Source organism: Rattus norvegicus, chromosome 11 (assembly GCF_021556685.1).
Source record: "Rattus norvegicus strain SHRSP/BbbUtx chromosome 11, alternate assembly SHRSP_T2T, whole genome shotgun sequence".
NCBI lineage: Eukaryota > Metazoa > Chordata > Mammalia > Rodentia > Muridae > Rattus > Rattus norvegicus.
Window position 1 is genome coordinate 95,270,616 of NC_141544.1, and position 23,030 is coordinate 95,293,645.

General features: G+C 38.5%; 2 protein-coding genes across 6 annotated transcripts in view; both read left to right on the forward strand.

The window, feature by feature from the left end:
- The window catches only part of LOC134481033 (immunoglobulin lambda-1 light chain-like), a 422,701-nt gene that overhangs the window by 81,265 nt on the left and 318,406 nt on the right, over positions 1-23,030 (forward strand). Inside the window, exons 1-2 of one of the 4 annotated variants that reach the window (XM_087577382.1) lie at positions 21,073-21,158; positions 21,281-21,580. The exons of 2 other annotated variants lie outside the window; for them this stretch is intronic. In XM_087577382.1, the coding sequence (XP_087433508.1) occupies positions 21,113-21,158; positions 21,281-21,580 (346 nt within the window). In that variant the 5' untranslated portion in view covers positions 21,073-21,112. Of the gene's footprint in view, positions 1-21,072; positions 21,159-21,280; positions 21,581-23,030 lie in introns of those variants that run through there. One more of the 4 variants, XM_087577387.1, reaches the window with a different exon arrangement.
- LOC148002700 (immunoglobulin lambda-1 light chain-like) overlaps positions 1-23,030 on the forward strand; it is a 404,510-nt gene that overhangs the window by 59,594 nt on the left and 321,886 nt on the right. The window lies entirely within an intron of this gene.

The following is a 23,030-nucleotide window of genomic DNA, read 5'->3' on the forward strand; positions in this document are numbered from 1 at the left end:
GGATATAGAAAACCAAAGGAAGAGACAAGGAGCTGTAGATATAAGCATCACTAACAGAATACAAGAGATAGAAGAGAGAATCTCAGGAGCAGAAGATTCCATAGAAATCATCGACTCAACTGTCAAAGATAATGTAAAGCAGAAAAAGCTACTGGTCCAAAACATACAGGAAATCCAGGACTCAATGAGAAGATCAAACCTAAGGATAATAGGTATAGAAGAGAGTGAAGACTCCCAGCTCAAAGGACCAGTAAATATCTTCAACAAAATCATAGAAGAAAACTTCCCTAACCTAAAGAAAGAGATACCCATAAGCATACAAGAAGCCTACAGAACTCCAAATAGATTGGACCAGAAAAGAAACTCCTCCTGTCACATAATAGTCAAAACACCAAATGCACAAAATAAAGAAAGAATATTAAAAGAATTAAGGGGAAAACGTCAAGTAACCTATAAAGGCAGACCTATCAGAATCACACCAGACTTTTCGCCAGAAACTATGGAAGCCAGAAGATCCTGGACAGATGTCATACAGATCCTAAGAGAAATGCCAGCCCAGGTTACAGTATCCTGCAAAACTCTCAATTAACATAGATGGAGAAACCAAGATATTCCATGACAAAACCAAATTTACACAATATGTTTCTACAAATCCAGAGCTACAAAGGATAATAAATGGTAAAGCCCAACATAAGGAGGCAACCTACACCCTAGAAAAAGCAAGAAACTAATCGTCTTGGCAACAAAACAAAGAGAAGAAAAGCACACAAACATAACCCCACATCCAAATAGGAATATAACAGGAAGCAATAATCACTATTCCTTAATATCTCTCAACATCAATGGTCTCAATTCCCCAATGAAAAGACATAGACTAACAAACTGGATACACAATGAGGACCCTGCATTCTGCTGCTACAGGAAACACACCTCAGAGACAAAGATAGACACTACCTCAGAGTGGAAGGCTGGAAAACAACTTTCCAAGCAAATGGTCAGAAGAAGCAAGCTGGAGTAGCCATTCTAATATCAAATAAAATAAATTTTCAACTAAAAGTCATCAAAAAAGATAAGGAGGGATACTTCATATTCATCAAAGGAAAAATCCACCAAGATGAACTCTCAATCCTAAATATCTATTCCCCAAATACAAGGGCACCTACATACGTAAAAGAAACCTTACTAAAGCTCAAAACACACATTGTACCTCACACAATAATACTAGGAGATTTCAACACCCCACTCACATCAATGGACCGATCATGGATACAGAAATTAAACAGAGATATAGACAGACTAAGAGAAGTCATGAACCAAATGGACTTAACAGATATTTATAGAACATTTTATTCTAAAGCAAAAGGATATACATTCTTCTCAGCTCCTCATGGTACTTTCTCCGAAATCGACCATATAATTGGTCAAAAAATGGGCCGGAACAGGTAAAGAAAGATAGAAATAATCCCAAGCGTGCTATCAGACCACCACGGGCAAAAGCTGGTCTTCAATAACAATAACGGAAGAATGCCCACATATACGTGGAAGTTGAACAGTGCTTTACTCAACGATAAACTGGTCAAGGAAGAAATGAAAGTAAAGAATTCTTAGAATTTAATGAAAATGAAGGTACAACATACCCAAACTTATGGGACACAATGAAAGCTGTGCTAAGAGGAAAACTCATAGCTCTGAGTGCCTGCAGAAAGAAATAGGAGAGAGCATATATCGGCAGCTTGACAGCACACCTAAAAGCTCTAGAACAAAAAGAAGCAAATACACCCAGGAGGAGTAGAAGGCAGGAAATAATCAAACTCAGAGCTGAAATCAACCAAGTAGAAACGAAAAGGACCATAGAAAGAATCAACAGAATCAAAAGTTGGTTCTTTGAGAAAGTCAACAAGATAGATAAACCCTTAGCCAGACTAACGAGAGGACACAGAGAGTGTGTCCAAATTAACAAAATCAGAAATGAAAAGGTAGACATAACTACAGAATCAGAGGAAATTCAAAAAATCATCAGATCTTACTACTAAAGCCTATATTCAACAAAACTTGAAAATCTTCAGGAAATGGACAATTTCTTAGACAGATACCAGGTACCGAACTTAAATCAGGACTAGATAAACCATTTAAACCACCCCATAACTGCTAATGAAATAGAAGCAGTTATTAAAGATCTCCCAACCGAAAGTGCCTGGGTCCAGAATGGTTGAGTGCAGAATGCTATCAGACCTTCATAGAAGACCTCATACCAATACTATCCAAACTATTCCACAAAATTGAAACAGATGGAGCACTACCGAATTCCTTCTATGAAGCCACAATTACTTCAGACCAATTTCCCTTATGAATATTGACACAAAAATACTCAAAAAAATTCTGGCAAACAGAATCGAAGAGCACATCAAAACAATCATTCACCATGATCAAGTAGGCGTCATCCCAGGCATGCAGGGATGGTATAATATATGGAAAACTATCAATGTGATCCATTATATAAACAAAATGAAAGGACAAAACCACATGATCATTTCATTAGATGCTGAGAAAGCATTTGACATAATTCAACACCCCTTCATGATAAAAGTCCTGGAAAGAATAGGAATTCAAGGCCCATACCTAAACATAGTAAAAGCCATATACAGCAAACCAGTTGCAAAGATTAAACTAAATGGAGAGAAACTTGAAGCAATCCCACTAAAATCAGGGAATAGACAATGCTGCCCACTCTCTCCCTACTTATTCAATATAGTTCTTGAAGTTCTAGCCAGAGCAATCAGACAACAAAAGATCAAGGTGATACAGATTGGAAAAGAAGAAGTCAAAATATCACTATTTGCAGATGATATGATAGTATATTTCAGTGATCCCAAAGTTTCACCAGAGAAATCCTAAAGCTAATAAACAACTTTAGCAAAGTGGCTGGGTATAAAATTAACTCAAATAAATCAGTAGCCTTCCTCTACACAAAAGAGAAACAAGCTGAAAAAGAAATTAGGGAAACGACACCCTTCATAATAGTCCCAAACAATATAAAGTACCTTGGTATGACTTTAACCAAGCAAATAAAAGATCTGTACAATAAGAACTTCAAGCCTCTGAAGAAAGAAATTGAAGAAGACCTCAGAAGATGGAAAGATCTCCCATGCTCATGGATTGGCAGGATTAACATAGTAAAAATGTCCATTATACCAAAAGCAATCTACAGATTCAATGCAATCCCCATCAAAATACCAATCCAATTCTTCAAAGAGTTAGACAGAACAATTTGCAAATTCATCTGGAATAACAAAAAAAAACAGGATAGCTAAAATTATCCTGAACAATAAAAGGACTTCAGGGGGAATCGCTATCCCTGAACTCAAGCAGTATTATAGAGCAATAGTGATAAAAACCGCATGGTATTGGTACAGAGACAGACAGATACACCAGTGGAATAGAATTGAAGACCCAGAAATGAACCCACACACGTATGGTCACTTGATTTTTGACAAAGGAGCAAAAACCACCCAATGGAAAAAAGATAGCATTTTCAGCAAATGGTGCTGGTTCAACTGGAGGGCAACATGCAGAAGAATGCAGATCGATCCATGCTTATCACCCTGTACAAAGCTTACGTCCAAGTGGATCAGGGATCTCAAACCAGATACACTCAAACTAATAGAAGAAAAAGTGGGGTAGCATCTCGAACACATGGGCACTGGAAAAAGTTTCCTGATCAAAACACCAATGACTTATGCTCTAAGATCAAGAATCGACAAATGGGATCTCATAAAACAGCAAAGCTTCTGTAAGGCAAAGGACACTGTGGTTAGGACAAAATGGCAACCAACAGATTGGGAAAAGATCTTTACCAATCCTACAACAGATAGAGGCCTTATATCCAAAATATACAAAGAACTCAAGAAGTTAGAAGGCAGGGAGACAAATAACCCTATTAAAAAATGGGGTTCAGAACTAAACAAAGAATTCACAGCTGAGGAATGCCAAATGGTTGAGAAAAACCTAAAGAAATGTTCAGCATCTTTAGTCATAAGGGACATGCAAATCAAAACAACCCTGAGTTTTCACCTCACACAGTGAGAATGGCTAAGATCAAAAACTCAGGTGACAGCAGATGCTGGCAAGGATGTGGAGAAAGAGGAACACTTCTCCATTGCTGGTGGGATTGCAGACTGGTACAACCATTCTGGAAATCAGTCTGGAGGTTCCTCACAAAATTGGACATTGAACTACCTGAGGACCCAGCTATACCTCTCTGGGGCATATACCAAAAGATGGTCCAACATATAAGAAAGACACATGCTCTTCTATGTTCATAGCAGCCTTATTTATAATAGCCAGAAGCTGGAAAGAACCCAGATGCCCTTCAACAGAAGAATGGAAACAGAAAATGTGGTACATCTACACAATGGAATATTACTCAGCTACCAAAAACAATGACTTTATGAAATTCATAGCCAAATGGTTGGAACTGGAAAATATCATCCCTAGTGAGGTAACCCAATCACAGAAAAACACACATGCTATGCACTCACTGATAAGTGGCTATTAGCCCAAATGCTTGAATTACCCTAGATGCATAGAACACATGAAACTCAAGACGGATGATCAAAATGTGAATGGTTCACTCCTTCTTTAAAAGGTGGAACCAGAATACCCTTGGCAGGGAATAGAGAGGCAAAGATTAAAACAGAGACAGAAGGAACACCCATTCAGAGCCTGCCCCACATGTGGCCCATATATATACAGCCACACAATTAGACAAGATGGATGAAGCAAAGAAGTGCAAGCCGACAGGAGCCGGATGTAGATCTCTCCTGAGAGACACAGCCAGAATACAGAAGATACAGAGACGAATGTCAGGAGCAAACCACTGAACTGAGAATAGGACCCCCGTTCAAGGAATCAGAGAAAGAACTAGAAGAGCTTGAAGGGGCTCAAGACCCCTTATGAACAACAATGCCAAGCAACCAGAGCTTCCAGGGACTAAATCACTACCTAAAGACTATACATGGACTGATCCTGGACTCTGACCTCATAGGTAGCAATGAATATCCTTATAAGATCACCAGTGGAAGGGGAAGCCCTTGGTCCTGTTAAGACTGAACCCCCAGTGAACATGATTGTTTGGGGGAGGGCGGCAGTGGGGGGGGAGGATGGGGAGGGGAACACCCATACACAAGGGGAGGGGGAGGGATTAGGGGGATGTTTGCTGGGAAACTGGAAAATGGAATAACATTCGAAATATAAATAAGAAATACTCAAGTTAATAAAAAAAAGAAACTCATGAATAAATCTATTTTCACAATGTTTCTAGATTAAAAAAAAGATATGAGTTTGTGTGATCTCCCTTCTTCAAAAAGAAACCTGAAGTAAATGAATGAATTGAAATGTAAATAAAAGACTAGTTTAGTCTGCATGAGATAAGCTAGCAGAGACAAAATTCTTTTTAGTTTTTCTTTTTTCTAGTAAAATTTGAGCTGTCTGTAGATCTCTGGAGAGCAAACACAGATCTTTTAGAATTTCTTCTAGCAGCTTTCCAGAGAAACTTGTTTGAAGTGTGACACAGCTCTCTTAAATGATTTCTATCAGCTACCCTGAGAGAACTGCTCCAAGAACTAAAACAGCTTTTTTACAATTTATCCTGGCTTGCTTATTTTGGGCAGAAACATAAGAATTACTTTCAGATAACCCAAGATTTTTTTTCTAGCAGATTTTCAATTTTGATAAGAAAACTCATGAAGTCTCCAGAAAGATTTTATAATTTTTTTTTCTAGCATAAGAGAGCTGACTCTAGTGGGAAGTTGTTTCTGGAGAGAGCTATCTCAAGCAGAAGGCTATCTAGTGCCAGTAACTATATACAAAGAGCTGTCTTGGGAGCAATGTTAAGCAGATTACAAAGCTGTCAGTTTGGACCCATGACATGACTTTGAATCATTCTTTTTGTAGCTTCCAAATACTGTTTCTCTCAGAAAAATCTCTCCAAGCTGAGACTTGTTAACAAAAATAAAGATACGCATGCCCAAACTTATGGGACACAATGAAAGCAGTGCTAACAGGAAAACTCATAGGACTAGGTGCCTCCATAAAGATATTGAAGATATCATGCTCTAGCAGTTTAACAAAACATCTGAAAGTTCTAGAACAAAAGCAAGATAATACACCCGAGAGGAATAGATTGCTATACATAAACAAACTCAGGGCAAAATCAATCAATTAGAAATAAAGAGAACTATACAAAGAATCAACAAAACAAAACCCGGATCTTTGAGAAAATGAACACAGAGATAAACCCTTAGCCAAACTAACAGAACAGAGATAATATCCAAAAAAATGTCATAAGATGATTCTACAAAAGCCTAAAATCAACACAGTTGGAAAATCTAAATAAAATGAATGATTTCCTAGAGAGAGATACCATGTACCAAAGTTAAATCAAGAGCAGATAAACTGTCTAAACAGTACAAAAAGTCCTCAGGCAATAAGCAGCCATCAAAGGCAACCAACCAAAGAAAGCCCATGGACTGATGGTTTTAGTGGAGAATTCTACCAGACTTTCAAAGAACAGTTAATACCAACACTTATCAAACTGTTCCATAAAAATAGAAATACAGTCATTACCTAATTCAGTCTATTAAGCCACAGTTACTCTGATACCTAAACCATACAAAGGCCCAATGAAGGAAGAAAATGTTAGAATAATTTTGCTATGGATATTCTTACAAATATACTCAATAACATTTTCACAAACTGAATACAAGAGCACATCAAAACCATCATTCACTATGATCAAGTAGGCCTCATCGCAGTGGTGTAGGGATGGAGCAATATGTGAAAACCCATCAAATGTGTATAATATATATATATATGTTAATATATATTAATAAATCTCACATGATCATCTTATTAGATGCTAAAAACCTTTGACAAAATAAAGTACCTCTTCACATTTAAAGTATTGCAGAAGGGGTTGGGGATTTAGCTCAGTGGTAGAGCGCTTGCCTAGGAAGTGCAAGGCCCTGGGTTCAGTCCCCAGCTCCAGAAAAAAAAAAGAACTAAAGTATTGCAGAGATCTGGAATTCAAGGCCTATGCCCAAACAATAAAAACAATATAGAACAAACCAATAGCCAATATTAAATTAATGAAGAGATACTTGAACGAATCCCACTAAAATCTAGGACAAGACAAGGCTGTCTACTCTCCATATATCTATTCAACGTAGTTCTTAAAGCTATAGATGGAGTAATAAGACACCAAAAGGAGATCACAGGGCTACAATTTGGCAAGGAAGAAGTCAAGGTATCGCTATTGGCAAATGAGAAGGTAGTATAAAAAAAGTGACCCCAAAATTCCCGCCAGAGACCTTCTATAGATGAAAATCAAGTTCAGCATAGTGGTTTGGTATAAAACTAATCAGTAGCCTTCCTTTACACAAATGATAAACAGGGTGAGGAAGAAAATAGGGAACCAACACCCTTCACAATAATCAAAAATAATATAAAATAACTTGGAGTAACTCTCTTCAAGAATGTGAATGATCTGCATGTTAGGAACTTCAAGGTTCTGGAGAACAAAATCAAAGGAGACCTCAGAAGTTGGCAAGATCTCCCATGCTCACAATTAGTAGGATTAACAGTAAAATGGCCACTATACCAAAAGCAATCTACAGATTTAATGCAATCCTCATCTAAATAGCCACACAATTCTTCAGAAAAATGGAAAGAGCACTCTCAATTTAATATTGAAAATCAAAAGAAAACAAAACAGAGCAACACAACAATAAGAACAACAGCAAAAATCAAAATAGCAAAAACAATTCTCAATAATAAAAGAACTTCCGTGGGGAAATACCATCCCTGACCTCAATCTGTACCACATAACAGTAGTGGAAAAGAGTGGATTATTTTGGCACAGATACAGAAAGGATGATCAATGGAATAGAATTGAAGACCCAGAAACAGACCCACACAAATCTTTGACAAATAAGCCAATAACATACAGTGGAAAAAGAGAAAGTTCTTCAATAAATAGTGCTTGTCTAACTGGCATTCGGTATATCAAAAAATGAAAATAGATCGATATCTATCAAATTGTACAAAGCTCAAGTCCAAGCAGATCATGGATCTCAATGTAAAATGAGATACACTAAATCTAATAGAAGAGAAAAGGAAAGAGCCTCAAACTCATTGGAACAGAGGGAAATTTCCTGAAGAGAACTCCAATAGCTCAGTCTCTAAGATCAATAATTGATAAAAAGGATCTTCTGAAACTGAAAAGATTCTGTAAGGAAAAAGTCACAGTCAATAGGACAAATTATGAAAATCCAAACATTGTTCTTTTTCCACTTATGATTTAGTTATTTTTTTCTTTATTAACTTGAGTATTTCTTATGTACATTTCGATTGTTACTACCCTTCCTGGTTTCCGGGCCAACATCCCCCTAACCCCTGTCACTCCCCTTCTATATGGGCTTCCACTCCCCATCCTCCCCACATTACCACCCTCCCCCCAACAATCACGTTCACTGGGGGTTCAGTCTTGGCAGGACCAAGGGCTTCCCCTTCCACTGATGCTCTTACTAGGCTATTCATTGCTACCTATAAGGTTGGAGCCCAGGGTCAGTCCATGTATAGTCTTTGGGTAGTGGCTTAGTCCCTGGAAGCTCTGGGTGCTTGTCATTGTTGTTCATATGGGGCCTCGAGCCCCTTCAAGCTATTCCAGTCCTTTCTCTGATTCCTTCAAAGGGGGTCCCATTCTCAGTTCAGTGGATTGCTGCTGGCATTCGCCTATGTATTTGCTGTATTCTGGTGGTGTCTCTCAGGAGAGATCTACATCTGGTTCCTGTCGGACTGCACTTCTTTGCTTCATCCATCTTATCTACTTTGGTGGCTGTATATGTATGAGCCACATGTGGGGCAGCCTCTTAATGGGTGTTCCTTCTGCCACTGTTCTAAACTTTGCCTCCCTATTCCCTGCCAGGGGTATTCTTGTTCCCCTTTTAAAGAAGGAGTGAACCATTCACATTTTTTTCTTCTTTTTTGAGTTTCAAGTGTTCTGTGCATCTAGGGTAATTCAAGCATTTGGGCTAATATCCGCTTATCAATGAATGCATACCATGTGGGTTTTTCTGTGATTGAGCTATCTCACTCAGGATGATATTTTCCAGTTCCATCCATTTGCCTATGAATTTCATAAAGTCATTGTTTTTGGTAGCTGAGTAATATTCCATTGTGTAGATGTACCACATTTTCTGTATCCATTCCTCTGTTGAAGGGTATCTGGGTTCTTTCCAGCTTCTGGCTATTATAAATAAGGCTGCGATGAACATAGTGGAGCACGTGTCTCTTTTATATGTTGGGGCATCTTTTGGGTATATGCCCAAGAGAGGTATAGCTGGGTCCTCAGGTAGTTCAATGTCCAATTTTCTGAGGAACCTCCAGACTGATTTCCAGAATGGTTGTATCAGTTTGCAGTCCCACCAGCAATGGAGGATTGTTGCTTTTTCTCCACATCCTCACCAGCATTTGCTGTCACCTTAATTTTTGAGCTTTGCCGTTCTCACTGGTGTGAGGTGAAATCTCAGGGTTGTTTTGATTTGCATTTCACTTATGACTAAAATGCTGAACATTTCTTTAGGTCTTTTTCAGACATACGACATTCCTCAGCTGTGAATACTTTTTATAGCACTGAACCCCATTTTTAATAGGATTATTTGCCTCCCTGCCATCTAACTTCTTGAGTTCTTTGTATATTTTGGATATAAGGCCTCTATCAGTTGTATGATTGGTAAAGATCTTTTCCCATTCTGTTGGTTGCCGTTTTGTCCTAACAACAGTGTCCTTTACCTTACAGAAGCTTTGCAGTTTTATGATATCCCATTTGTTGATTCTTGATCTTAGAGCATAGGTCATTGGTGTTTTGTTCACGAAATTTTTTCCAGTGCCCATGTGTTTGAGATGCTGCCCTAGTTTTTCTTCTATTAGTTTGAGTATATCTGGTTTGATTTGGAGGTCCTTGATCCCCTTGGACTTAAGCTTTGCACAGGGTGATAAGCATGGATGGATCTGCATTTTTCTACATGTTGACCTCCAGTTGAACCAGCACCATTTGCTGAAAATGCTATCTTTTTTCCATTGGATGGTTTTGGCTCCTAGGTCAAAAATCAAGTGACCATAGGTGTGTGGGTTCATTTCTGGGTCTTCAATTCTATTCCACTGGTGTATCTGTCTGTCTCTGTACCAATACCATGCAGTTTTTATCACTATTGCTCTGTAATACTGCTTGAGTTCAGGAATAATGATTCCCCCGGAAGTCCTTTTATTGTTGAGGATAGCTTTAGCTATTCTCGGTTTTTTGTTATTCCAGATGAATTTGGAAATTGTTCTGTCTAATTCTCTGAAGAATTGTATTGGTATTTTGATGGGGATTGCATTGAATCTGTAGATCGCTTTTGGTGAAATGGCCATTTTTACTATGTTAATCCTGCCAATCCATGAGTATGGGTGATATTTCCATCTTCTGAGGTCTTCTTCAATTTCTTTCTTCGGGGGCTTGAAGTTCTTTTTATACAGATCTCTTACTTGCTTGGTTAAAGTCACACCGAGTTATTTTATATGATTTTGGACTATTATGAATGGTATCCTTTCCCTAATTTTTTCTCAGCTTGTTTCTCTTTTGTGTAGAGGAAGGCTACTGATTTATTTGAGTTAATTTTATACCCAGCCACTTTGCTGAAATTGTTTATCAGCTGTAGTAGTTCTCTGGTGGAACTTTTGGGATCACTTAAATATACTATCATATCATCTACAAATAGTGATATTTTGACTTCTTTTTTTCCAATCTGTATCCCCTTGATCATTTGTTGTCTGATTGCTCTGGCTAGAACTTCAAGAACTATATTGAATAAGTAGGGAAGTGTGGGCAGCCTTGTCTAGTCTCTGATTTTACTGGGATTGCTTCAAGTTTCTCTCCATTTAGTTTAATGTTAGCTACTGGTTTGCTGTATATGGTTTTTACTATGTTTAGGTATGGGTCTTGGATTCCTATTCTTTCCAGGACATTTATCATTAAGGGATGTTGAATTTTGTCAAATGCATTCTCAGCATCTAATGAAATGATCATGTGGTTTTCTCCTTTCATTTTGTTTATATAATGGATCACATTGATAGTTTTCCATATATTAAACCATCCCTGCATGCCTGGGATGAAGTATACTTGATTATGGAGGATGGTTGTTTTGATGTGCTCTTGGATTCAGTTTGCCAGAATTTTATTGAGTACTGTTGCATCGATATTCATAAGGGAAATTGGTCTGAAGTTCTCTTTCTTCATTGGGTCTTTGTGTGGTTTAGGTAAAAAAATAATTGTGGATTCATAGAAGGAATTCGGTAGCGCTCCATCTGATTCAATTTTGTGCAATAGTTTGAATAGTATTGGCATGAGGTCTTCTATGAAGGTCTGATAGCATTCTGCACTGAACCTGTCTGGACCTGGGCTCTTTTTGGTTGGGAGATCTTTAATAACTGCTTCTACTTTTCTTAGAAGATATGGGGTTGTTTAAATGGTTTATCTGTTCCTGATTTAACTTCGGTACCTAGTATCTGTCTAGGAAATTGTCCATTTCCTGCAGATTTTCAAGTTTTGTTGAATATAGGCTTTTGTAGTAGGATCTGATGATTTTTTGAATTTCCTCTGATTCTGGAGTTATGTCTCCCTTTTCATTTCTGATTTTGTTAATTTGGACACACTCTCTGTGTCCTCTCGTTAGTCTGGCTAAGGGTTAATCTATCTTGTTGACTTTCTCAAAGAACTAACTTTTGGTTCTGTTGATTCTTTCTATGTTCCTTTTTGTTTCTACTTGGTTGATTTCAGCTGTGAGTTTGATTATTTCCTGTCTTCTACTCCTCCTGGGTGTATTTGCTTCTTTTTGTTCTAGAGCTATTCGGTGTGCTGTTCAAGCTGGTGACATATGCTCTCTCCTGTTTTCTTTCTGCACACACTCAGAGCTATGGGTTTTCCTCTTAGCACAGCTTTCATTGTGTCCCATAAGTTTGGGTATGTTGTACCTTCATTTTCATTAAATTCTAAGAATTCTTTACTTTCTTTCTTTATTTCTTCCTTGACCAGGTTATTGTTGAGTAGAGCATTGTTCAACTTCCATGTATATGTGGGCGCTCTTCCCTTATTGTTATTGAAGGCCAGCTTTAGCCCATGGTGGTCTGATAGCACGCATGAGATTATTTCTATCTTTCTGTATCTGTTGAGGCCTGTTTTATGACCAATTATATGGTCAATTTTGGAGAAACAACCATAAGGTGGTGAGAAGAAGGTATATCCTTTGGTTTTAGGGTAGAATGTTCTATAAATATCTGTTATGTCCATTTGGTTCATGAATTCTCTTAGTCTGTCTATGTCTCTGTTTAATTTCTGTTTCCATGCTCTGTCCATTGATGAGAGTGGGGTGTTGAAATCTCCTACTATTATTGTGTGAGGTGCAATGTGTGTTTTGAGCTTTAGTAAGTTTTCTTTTATGTATGTAGGTTCCCTTGTATTTGGAGCATAGATATTTAGGATTGAGAGTTCATCTTGGTGGATTTTTCCTTTGATGAATATGAAGTGTCCTTCCTTATCTTTTTTGAGGACTTTTAATTGAAAATCGATTTTATTCGATATTAGAATGGCAACTCCAGCTTGCTTTTTCAGACCATTTGCTTGGAAATTTGTTTTCCAGCCTTCCACTCTGAGGTAGTGTCTGTCTTTGTCTCTGAGGTGTGTTTCCTGTAGGCAGCAGAATGTTGGGTCCTCATTGCATATCCAGTTTGTTAATCTATGTCTTTTTATTGGAGAGTTGAGAAAATTGATGTTGAGAGATATTAAGGAATAGTGATTATTGCTTCCTGTTATATTCATATTTGGATGTGAGATTATGTTTGTGTGCTTTTCTTCTCTTTGTTTTGTTGCCAAGATGATTAGTCTCTTGCTTTTTCTAGGGTGTAGTATTTATTATCCTTTGTTGCGCTGGATTTATAGAAAGATATTGTGTAAATTTGGCTTTGTCATGGAATATCTTGCTTTCTCCATCTATTTCAATTGAGAGTTTTGCAGAATACAGTAATCTGGGGTGGCATTTGTGTTCTCTTAGTGTCTGTATGACATCTGTTCAGGATCTTCTGGCTTTCACAGACTCTGTTGAGAAGTTTGGTGTGATTCTGATAGATCTGCCTACTGACACCCTCTGAAGCTGTGATTTCAATTTTTGCTGTAATTCAGCCAACATTATAATGAGGGCTTCAGTTTGATTTTCTGCAATTCAAGCTCTATGGCTAATGGAGATAAGATTCTCTTCAAGGACACACTTAGAAACTTTAGATTGCTCTCTTACATCTGGAGCCATTTGATTTTATCACAGAGCTCATTCTTTTCCTACATCAGTTTTTCCAGAGATACTAAAAGCAGCAAGCCAGTAAAATCATTTTATGATTTAACCCCCAATGTATAGAAACTTTTGTACACCAGATCACCTAATTCATCAAGATAATCAAAGGCATTAGCTTCCTCAAATTTGAAATATAGTTTCCACCACGAGCCTTCAATGGTTTCTGAGCTCCCAGGACAGAGTATCTGGAGAGGTTTCAGTAGTTGAAGGTGTCAATGAAAGATTAATCCAACTCCAGATTCTTGAAAGATTCATCCTTATACTTTTTTTTTTATTAACTTGAGTATTTCTTATATACATTTCAAGTGTTATTCCCTTTCCCGGTTTCTGGGCAAACATCCCCCTAATCCCACCCCCTGCCCTTCCTTATGGGTGTTCCTCTCCCCATCCTCCCGCCACTGCCGCCCTCCCCGCAACAATCTAGTTCACTGGGGGTTCAGTCTTAGCAGGACCCAGGGCTTCCCCTTCCACTGGTGCTCATACTAGAATATTCATTGCTACCTATGAGGTCAGAGTCCAGGGTCAGTCCATGTATAGTCTTTAGGTAGTGGCTTAGTCACTGGAAGCTCTGGTTGCTTGGCATTGTTGTACATATGGGGTCTCGAGCCCCGTCAAGCTCTTCCAGTTCTTTCTCTGATTCCTTCCACGGGGGTGCTATTCTCAGTTCAGTGGTTTGCTGCTGGCATTCGCCACTGTATATGCTGTATTCTGGCTGTGTCTCTCAGGAGCGATCTACATCCAGCTCCTGTCAGCCTGCACTTCTTTGCTTCATCCATCTTGTCTAATTGGGTGGCTGTATATGTATGGGCCACATGTGGGGCAGGCTCTGAATGGGTGTTCCTTCAGTCTCTGTTTTAATCTTTGCCTCTTCCTTCCCTGCCAAGGGTATTCTTTTTCCTCATTTAAAGAAGGAGTGAAGCATTCACATTTTGATCATCCGTCTTGAGTTTCGTTTGTTCTAGGGATCTAGAGTAATTCAAGCATTTGGGCTAATAGCCACTTATCAATGAGTGCATACCATGTATGTCTTTCTGTGATTGGGTTAGCTCACTCAGGATGATATTTTCCAGTTCCAACCATTTGCCTACGAATTTCATAAACTCGTTGTTTTTGATAGCTGAGTAATATTCCATTGTGTAGATGTACCACATTTTCTGTATCCATTCCTCTGTTGAAGGGCATCTGGGTTCTTTCCAGCTTCTGGCTATTATAAATAAGGCTGCTATGAACATAGAAGAGCATGTGTCTTTCTTATATGTTGGACCATCTTTTGGTATATGCCCCAGAGAGGTATAGCTGGGTCCTCAGGTAGTTCAATGTCCAATTTTGTGAGGAACCTCCAGACTGATTTCCAGAATGGTTGTACCAGTCTGCAATCCCACCAGCAATGGAGAAGTGTTCCTCTTTCTCCACATCCTTGCCAGCATCTGCTATCACCTGAGTTTTTGATCTTAGCCATTCTCACTGTGTGAGGTGAAAACTCAGGGTTGTTTTGATTTGCATGTCCCTTATGACTAAAGATGCTGAACATTTCTTTAGGTTTTTCTCAACCATTTGGCATTCCTCAGCTGTGAATTCTTTGTTTAGTTCTGAACCCCATTTTTTAATAGGGTTATTTGTCTCCCTGCCTTCTAACTTCTTGAGTTCTTTGTATATTTTGGATATAAGGCCTCTATCTGTTGTAGGATTGGTAAAGATCTTTTCCCAATCTGTTGGTTGCCATTTTGTCCTAACCACAGTGTCCTTTGCCTTACAGAAGCTTTGCTGTTTTATGAGATCCCATTTGTCGATTCTTGATCTTAGAGCATAAGTCATTGGTGTTTTGATCAGGAAACTTTTCCCAGTGCCCATGTGTTCGAGATGCTACCCCACTTTTTCTTCTATTAGTTTGAGTGTATCTGGTTTGAGATCCCTGATCCACTTGGACGTAAGCTTTGTACAGGGTGATAAGCATGGATCGATCTGCATTCTTCTACATGTTGACCTCCAGTTGAACCAGCACCATTTGCTGAAAATTCTATCTTTTTTCCATTGGATGGTTTTGGCTCCTTTGTCAAAAATCAAGTGCCCATATGTGTGTGGGTTCATTTCTGGGTCTTCAATTCTGTTCCATTGGTCTATCTGTCTGTCTCTGTACCAATACCATGCAGTTTTTATCACTATTGCTCTGTAATACTGCTTGAGTTCAGGCATAGTGATTTCCCCCTGAAGTCCTTTTATTCTTGAGGATAGTTTTAGCTATCCTGGGTTTTTTTTTTATTCCAGATGAATCATCCTTATACTTTTGCTCCTCTCTACCCTTACTCATGGTACCAACTCTAAAGAGTCACAGAACTTATGGGAACTCTCTATATAGTAAGGGAATTTATTGATAGCTTACAGTCTATAGTCCAACTCCACAACAATGATCCACAGCAGATTTAAATGGAATTCCCAGGATCTAGCAGTTGCTCAATCCCACAAAGAAAGCAGGTAAAGAAGAATCTTCTTATCCCAATGTCTTTATGTAGGTCTTCAACAGAGGGTATGGCCCAGATTAAAGGTATGTACTACCATGCCTAGATTTTGGACTTCCTTTGTTCAATTGACCTTGAACTTGGAGATATTCTTGCCTTAGTCTGCTGGGATTCATAGCCACTATGCCTCAAGATCCCCGTGACAAGATCCAGGTCAAAAATCTTTATATCTCCCAGGATCAAGATCAGGATTACAGGTAAGCCTTCCCATTCTGGATTTTAGTTCATTGCAGATATAGTAATGTTGCCCACTAGGAATAGCTACTACAAACAGTAAAATGTCATAATCAATAGGAAGTATAAAAATAAAGTATTTAACATAATTATTTTCTATGCAATCAAATAGTTTATTTTAGAAAATTGTAAAGGACCAATGAGTTGCAGTGCTAATTTAGATAAAGGAACTATGAAGAGATAAAAAGCTGCTTCTCAAATCCTGTGTTGACTTTTCTTGTTTTCTTTTCTAAGATTTTATCTCCTAGCACTATACCCATGTGTAAAATTAACTCTGAAAAATGTTTGGTCACTTTTCTAATAGGTAAAGTGGCCTTTGTCTTCCTGCAAAGCTGTCCTGTGTCCTTCAGCAACACTTAATAAGAAATATTTAGTGTACGACAGGAATATATTTGAATGATAAACTTTCCATGACAATTGTGTAGAGCATCCTCCTTTTTGGGCAGATATGCCTCTACACCATTTCATTCCCCAGCGATGAAATCCCTGCGACTTACAGTTTCTCTAGGCCATGCACTTCTGCTCCATTTTCCTTCCCACAACTCTTGCTCTGACTTCCTGCATTCACTATCTCCTGCAACTCCTCTTCCAAATCTCCCCTTCCTGTCTTTCCCAGAAAACTTGCCTACTCATTTTCACTTAGCAATTGGCTATTTGTCATCTTTATTAACCAATCAGATACTAAGGGGAATTCCTCTACATCTCATCTTTCTGTCCAATTAAAAAAGTACTCTTCAAAAAAAAAAGTACTCTTCTCCCAGATATAACTGAAATATTTATGACAAGTACACAGTAGTAGGTACAAATGACATCCAGTCCAACAATTTGTCAATCAGATAATGTATTCTGTCATCCCTCTAACTTAGAAAAGCTTAATTCCACACCTGAATCCTAGTTTCAGATTACATCCTATCTAAAAACCATTCACTCAAATATACATCATGTCACTCAATGCTAAACAGCTTAGGTTAGCTATGAGACTACACCCAGTCTTGAACACTGTCAGAAATTTAAGAATGACTTAAATATTACCTGAAAATATAAGGAGCACAAAACATGGTTTTCAGAATGTAACCAATTTATAGAGACAGCCAATCATATAAATAAAATAACTAATTTATTTAAAAAATAAATTAAAGGAGAAAACCATCCAATAACTTTCTGAGAATCTATTTGTCAATTGGATTATTTTAGTTCAAGACTGATCCATTGCTTTATATCCCAGGTTTATGAGAACATGCTATTCATCTGTCTTCCACCTTAGTCTACAAAAATCTGGAAATCCAGACACAGACCAAATATCTGGACATTGGTCTGGATTTATTTCTTCAGAAATGTTCCATATATGAAAGCTACATTTACATGATTAAAAATATGTAAAAAAATTGCTAAAATACGTTTATTCTGGATGGTCATATTTCTAGGTGATAAATCTAGTAATTATCTTTCTGGAGGACCTTGGGCTCAATTGCCAGAATAAATAAATAAATGTAGTCCCAATTTTCTCCATAGGATATTCTCAAAAATATATAATATATATAAGAGGTAAAGAATGAGAATTTTGACTTTGTACATATGCATACTTGTCTCCATACAACATTTCAAGAGCTGCTTCTGTCACTGGGGAAAATTCACAGCAACATGCATATTGATTAGATCTATATCTGACAGTGTAACTATTCTCAAGGCCGAGAACCAGGTCATAGTAGAAATCAGCAAAAGGATCTAATCTTCACAATGTAGACACATTCTCTTTTTATTCTTGATTTCAATTCCAATTTTATTTTCTTAAAAAGATATGCAATTTCAGAAGGAAACAAGAAATGATCCCTTCCTTTAGTTGAGTCTCAATTATACCTGACTTTCTATCATTTCATGATGCAAATCTCTCTCCCTTCCTCTTCCCTTAACCCTTCCCATTCCCCTTCCCCATCTGATACTCCTATTCTGGTATCCATATTCCTCATTCCACCAAATTTCTATTCTGCCCTCCATCTACTGAGATTCATGTATCCGCTTGTCCCTTCCTCTACACCTACGTTTTATGGGTTTAAAAAAACTATAGTTTGGTTAGCATGTTTTTAAGAGATCATACTCAAATATATGTGATCTTTCCAGGTCTGACTTACCTCATTCATCATGACTTATTTGGAGTCTCATCCATTGGCCATCAAGATTCAGGATTCCATTTTTTTTGACGTTTTATATATTTACATTTCAAATTATATCCCCTTCTCCCTTTAACCTGCTTCTATGAAGATGTTTCCACTCCCACCCCCATACCTTGGCATTCCCCTACAATGGGTTAATGAGCCTTCACAGGAGTTCCAACCATAGCCATGTAGCAAATACCAGGCGACTTTTCTCCCAGATCACCACCAACCTACATTCATTCATCTCCATTTAGACAGTCACAGCTTAAGGGTGCAAGATTCAGGGGTGAGGTGAGTAAAAGAATCAGAATAAGTGTACACTCACCGTGAATCTCTCCCAGAGTCTTTGAGTTGAGATTATTTCATCTGCTGCTCTCTCCTCACAACCTTATCACTTTCTTCACGGTACTGTTTACCATGTCTTGTGGCAGAATAGCAGCTCAGGTTCTCCAAGGTGAAATCATATCCTGCACTGCTCAATCAGAGTGAATTTGGGGGCTGACTGAGTTTCCTACCATGTCCCCATAGAGAAATATTACTTAATGTGGAAGGTGGCTGTGGAATGGGACTTAGGTCAGGGCTAATTCTAAGATTTCTCCTAGTTGTAAGTTAGGTATATAAGCTTGAGTAGAGGTCATTTTGAATCCTAAAGGAGAGACCCCAAGTTTGTTTTTTTTTTTTTTTTTTTTTTGCAATCAGCAAGAGGGTTTATTGTCCGGATACAAAGGTACCTGCGGGTGTCTCAGTCAGCTCGGAAGGACTGGCGCACCCAGCAAGACTGGGGACGGGTTTTTATAGGGTTCTGGGGAGCAGAAGCAGGCATACAGAAGCAGATGCATGGTTACAGGGACTTGATTGGTGGATTCAAATGAGGCACGGATGCATGGTTACGCAGCAAAAGAGTACGTGCAGGCTGGGAGACCCCAAGTTATATAACTGAACTGTTGATAGTTGTTTAGGGAATTTTCAAGTTCATTTTATAGAATAAAAAAGAATTGAATGATTTAGTAAAACAAACCAACTTGTGGAGGTGAAAATATCAACTTTATTTTTTCAGGATGAGAGAAGACTGAAAGTGTGTTAAGCATATGCTGGATTGGGTACTTTACAGAACCCCCTGAATGCACCCTTTTTGCTATCATTTCTTTGTTGATAGGTATCAACTAAGGCCCTTATGCTTTTAGCTATTTTCCCTCATGAATTTTCTAGAAAAAGGAAACAAAGGGCTCTGGAAGCGTGTTTTCACTTTCCTTGCCTATTTAAGTTCCTTTAACATTGCTAAATTCTTTACGTGAAAGAAAATATTTTATCCCCTAATGATTCTGAAGAATGCTCATGCCCATTAGAGGGCAGTGCTTATCTGTTCTTGAGATGACAGAGCACCTGGCAAGTCCAAGTCATTCAGAAATCACTACTTTCTTTCACACACTTGCACAAGTATCAATGCCATGGAGGGCTACATTTTGTTCTTTCCTGCTCTTTGGTCCTATAGGCCATGTGAAGTAGTAAACACACAACTAGACTTCATAATTCCTCCTTAATTCCAAAGGAGAATTAGACAGAAGATATACATTTTCCAACAAGGGCATGTATTATTTTCATGGACAGTATACACATAGCATTTAAAAAATATTCAAGGGGCTGGGGATTTAGCTCAGTGGTAGAGCGCTTACCTAGGAAGCGCAAGGCCCTGGGGTCGGTCCCCAGCTCCGAAAAAGAGAACCAAAAAAATAAAAATAAAAAATATTCAAAAAATAAATATTTTTAATTTTGGTAACATAGTCTCAGGATATAAATGTTGATATCTTCTTTTCTATTAATAGGTTCCCACAGTGCTTCGTATCCTCTACTGTTACACAGAGGCATCTTTTAGGATGAAGATTTCACCAGCTACGTTTTCACCATTTCTTCAGAACTAATATGTAGCAAGCAGATGATAAACTATATATTGACCATGTTGTGTGTGTGTGTGTGTGTGTGTGTGTGTATGCTGTGTGTGTGTGTGCATGTGTGTGTGCATGTGTTTGCAAGCACAGAAATGAGTCTGCATATTTGAGGAGGCCAGAAAAGGACATCCAATCCTCTTGAGGTGTAACTACAGGATGCTTGATGCTCTGAGCTGTCTGAAGATACTAAGAACGAAACTCATATCCTCTGCAGAAACAGCAAGCATTCTTATATGCTGAGACTCACTCTTAACTCCAATCCTCTAATAAATTCTTACCTCCAAATGAACAAAATTATAAACTCCAGACTCCTACAGTAAAATAAGAGTATGCCTCTCAAACCAGGTATTGATTCTCTATGTAAAAGTGAAATGAGTTACCCATTGCTTTATTTGATATTTACAAAATTATATTAAGGGATAATTGATGTTTCAATCAGAATATTGGTAGGGGACATGTAAGTTCCTAAGTGTTCTCACTGTTGCCAGAGAGAGACTTAGTATTCATATACCAGACAACAGGACATAGTTGCACTGGGGTGTCATGGCTAAGGGCTTCCTTATGCACCCAGTCCTCTGCTGTTTTCCATTCATTATCACATTTTTATGGCCTGCCTTTTAGTGGTGACCACATTACCCTCATGTGTTCCCTCACAATTTCTCAGTCAGTCCCAGTTTGAAATAAAGGAGTAATTTGTACATCCACAGGAAGACTGTATTTGCATAGAGCCAGCATGCATGTAGAATCTCAGAGACATATAAGGAGGGCTGCCTAGGTATACCTTGTTCATTGTACTTAGGAGGCAAAATCTGAGTGTTTTCACCATGACATGGACTCTACTATTCCTTGCCTTCCTTCATCACTTAACAGGTGAATGAGTTTAAGCAATTATTGGATTGTAATTGTTTGTTTCTTGGGATGTTTAGCCTCTAGTTTTTACTGTGGATGGAATGACCTTGTTCTAACTGATTTTTATTATTTTCTTCTTATAGGGTCATGTGCCCAGTTTGTGCTTACTCAGCCAAACTCTGTGTCTACGAATCTCGGAAGCACAGTCAAACTGTCTTGCAAGCGCAGCACTGGTAACATTGGAAGCAATTATGTGAACTGGTACCAGCAGCATGAGGGAAGATCTCCCACCACTATGATTTATAGGGATGATAAGAGACCAGATGGAGTTCCTGACAGGTTCTCTGGCTCCATTGACAGATCTTCCAACTCAGCCCTCCTGACAATCAATAATGTGCAGACTGAAGATGAAGCTGACTACTTCTGTCAGTCTTACAGTAGTGGTATTAATCACAGTGATGTGAACCATGGAGGAAGTAAGACAAAATCTCCCCAGAGCACCAGCTGTGAAATCTATTGTGAAAAGAACTATGGCTGTTTCATGTCTTCAGTTAAAGTACTGCAACTGGCAATTTGTGTCAGACTTCTTTGCACATCTGAGGTCTTTAGCATCTCATCATCTCTGACCATGAGTTGTTTGCATATTTTCATTTTTCCCTCCACTGTGGTATCACTAACTCTCCATAGTGCTAAGTGCATCTGCAATATGGGAAACAACACACTTGGGAAAATCAACTCAAGTAATAAATAAGCTACTAAGAAGACTGTGGTTTTGACTCTTACTGGAGCCACTGTGATTCCAGCCCTAAGCAAAATGGGGTTGTCTACCAGGATGGAATTAATGGATTCCTGCTTTTTTGTGCCTGGATATCAAGGCAAGCATTGTGACTTGAAATTGAAATACATTGTTTCTGATCTCCGCATGAATGAGGCTGTACACAGCTATAGCTTGGCATTGTAAGAGGCCAGAAAAGGCCGCAGGTGATGATAACCTCAGTTGGAGTTGATAGCCCAATATTAAAGGGGTAATAAAAAGAAGCTGAGTATTAACTCCATGAAGAAGAGAGCCTAGTGATGAAGCCTAGTTGCAGCAGAAGGCCACAGAACATTGGAGATGCCTGTACTGTGGACTTACAACCAAGAACAGCAGAAGGAGTGGAGTGAAGTCAACCAGATTCTTGAATGCGGCAGAAGGTAGAGCTGGAGAAGTGAACCAAGCCCTTTGATGCAGTCCAGAAGATCCTGTGTGGATTCCAGACATTGGAAAAGGAAGCTATGAAACTGTAATTGCCACGGAGTCCTCAAGATGTTAGAGGTGAATGAGACCATGGATACTTATTGAGGAAAGCTGATCGCAGGGAGTAATGAGCCCAAGAGAAAAAAGTGTGTTAGAGTCATCAAAGCAGAAAGAAATTTGAATATCTTGAGAGTTCTTTGGCACTAGACATGAAAATGCAGAGTTTGGAGTTGCCACACATTAGACTTTTGGTCTGCTTTTGTTCAGTGTTTTCTGACTATGACATTTTGTAGTTGTAAAGTATATCCTGGGGTTTTCAATGTATGTGATGTGATTTTTGACAGTTAAGTGATTAGAACAATCTCAGAAGAGACTTCGAACTTTAGACCTTTATCATTGTTGAGATTTTGAAAGACTAATGGGACTTTTGAACTTGGACTAAAAGCATTTTGCATTGTGCTATTGCTAAGTAGGACCCAATAGATTGATGGGCTTGAACAAGCCTATGGGGACCAGGGAGTAGAGTTGGGTAGTACAAATGTGATTAGCCCACGGAGTGGCACAATTAGAAGGTATGGCATAGCTGGAGGAAGTATGTCACTGTGGGCTTTGATACCCTCCTACAATTACCTGAAATCCAGTCTCCTGCCTGCCTT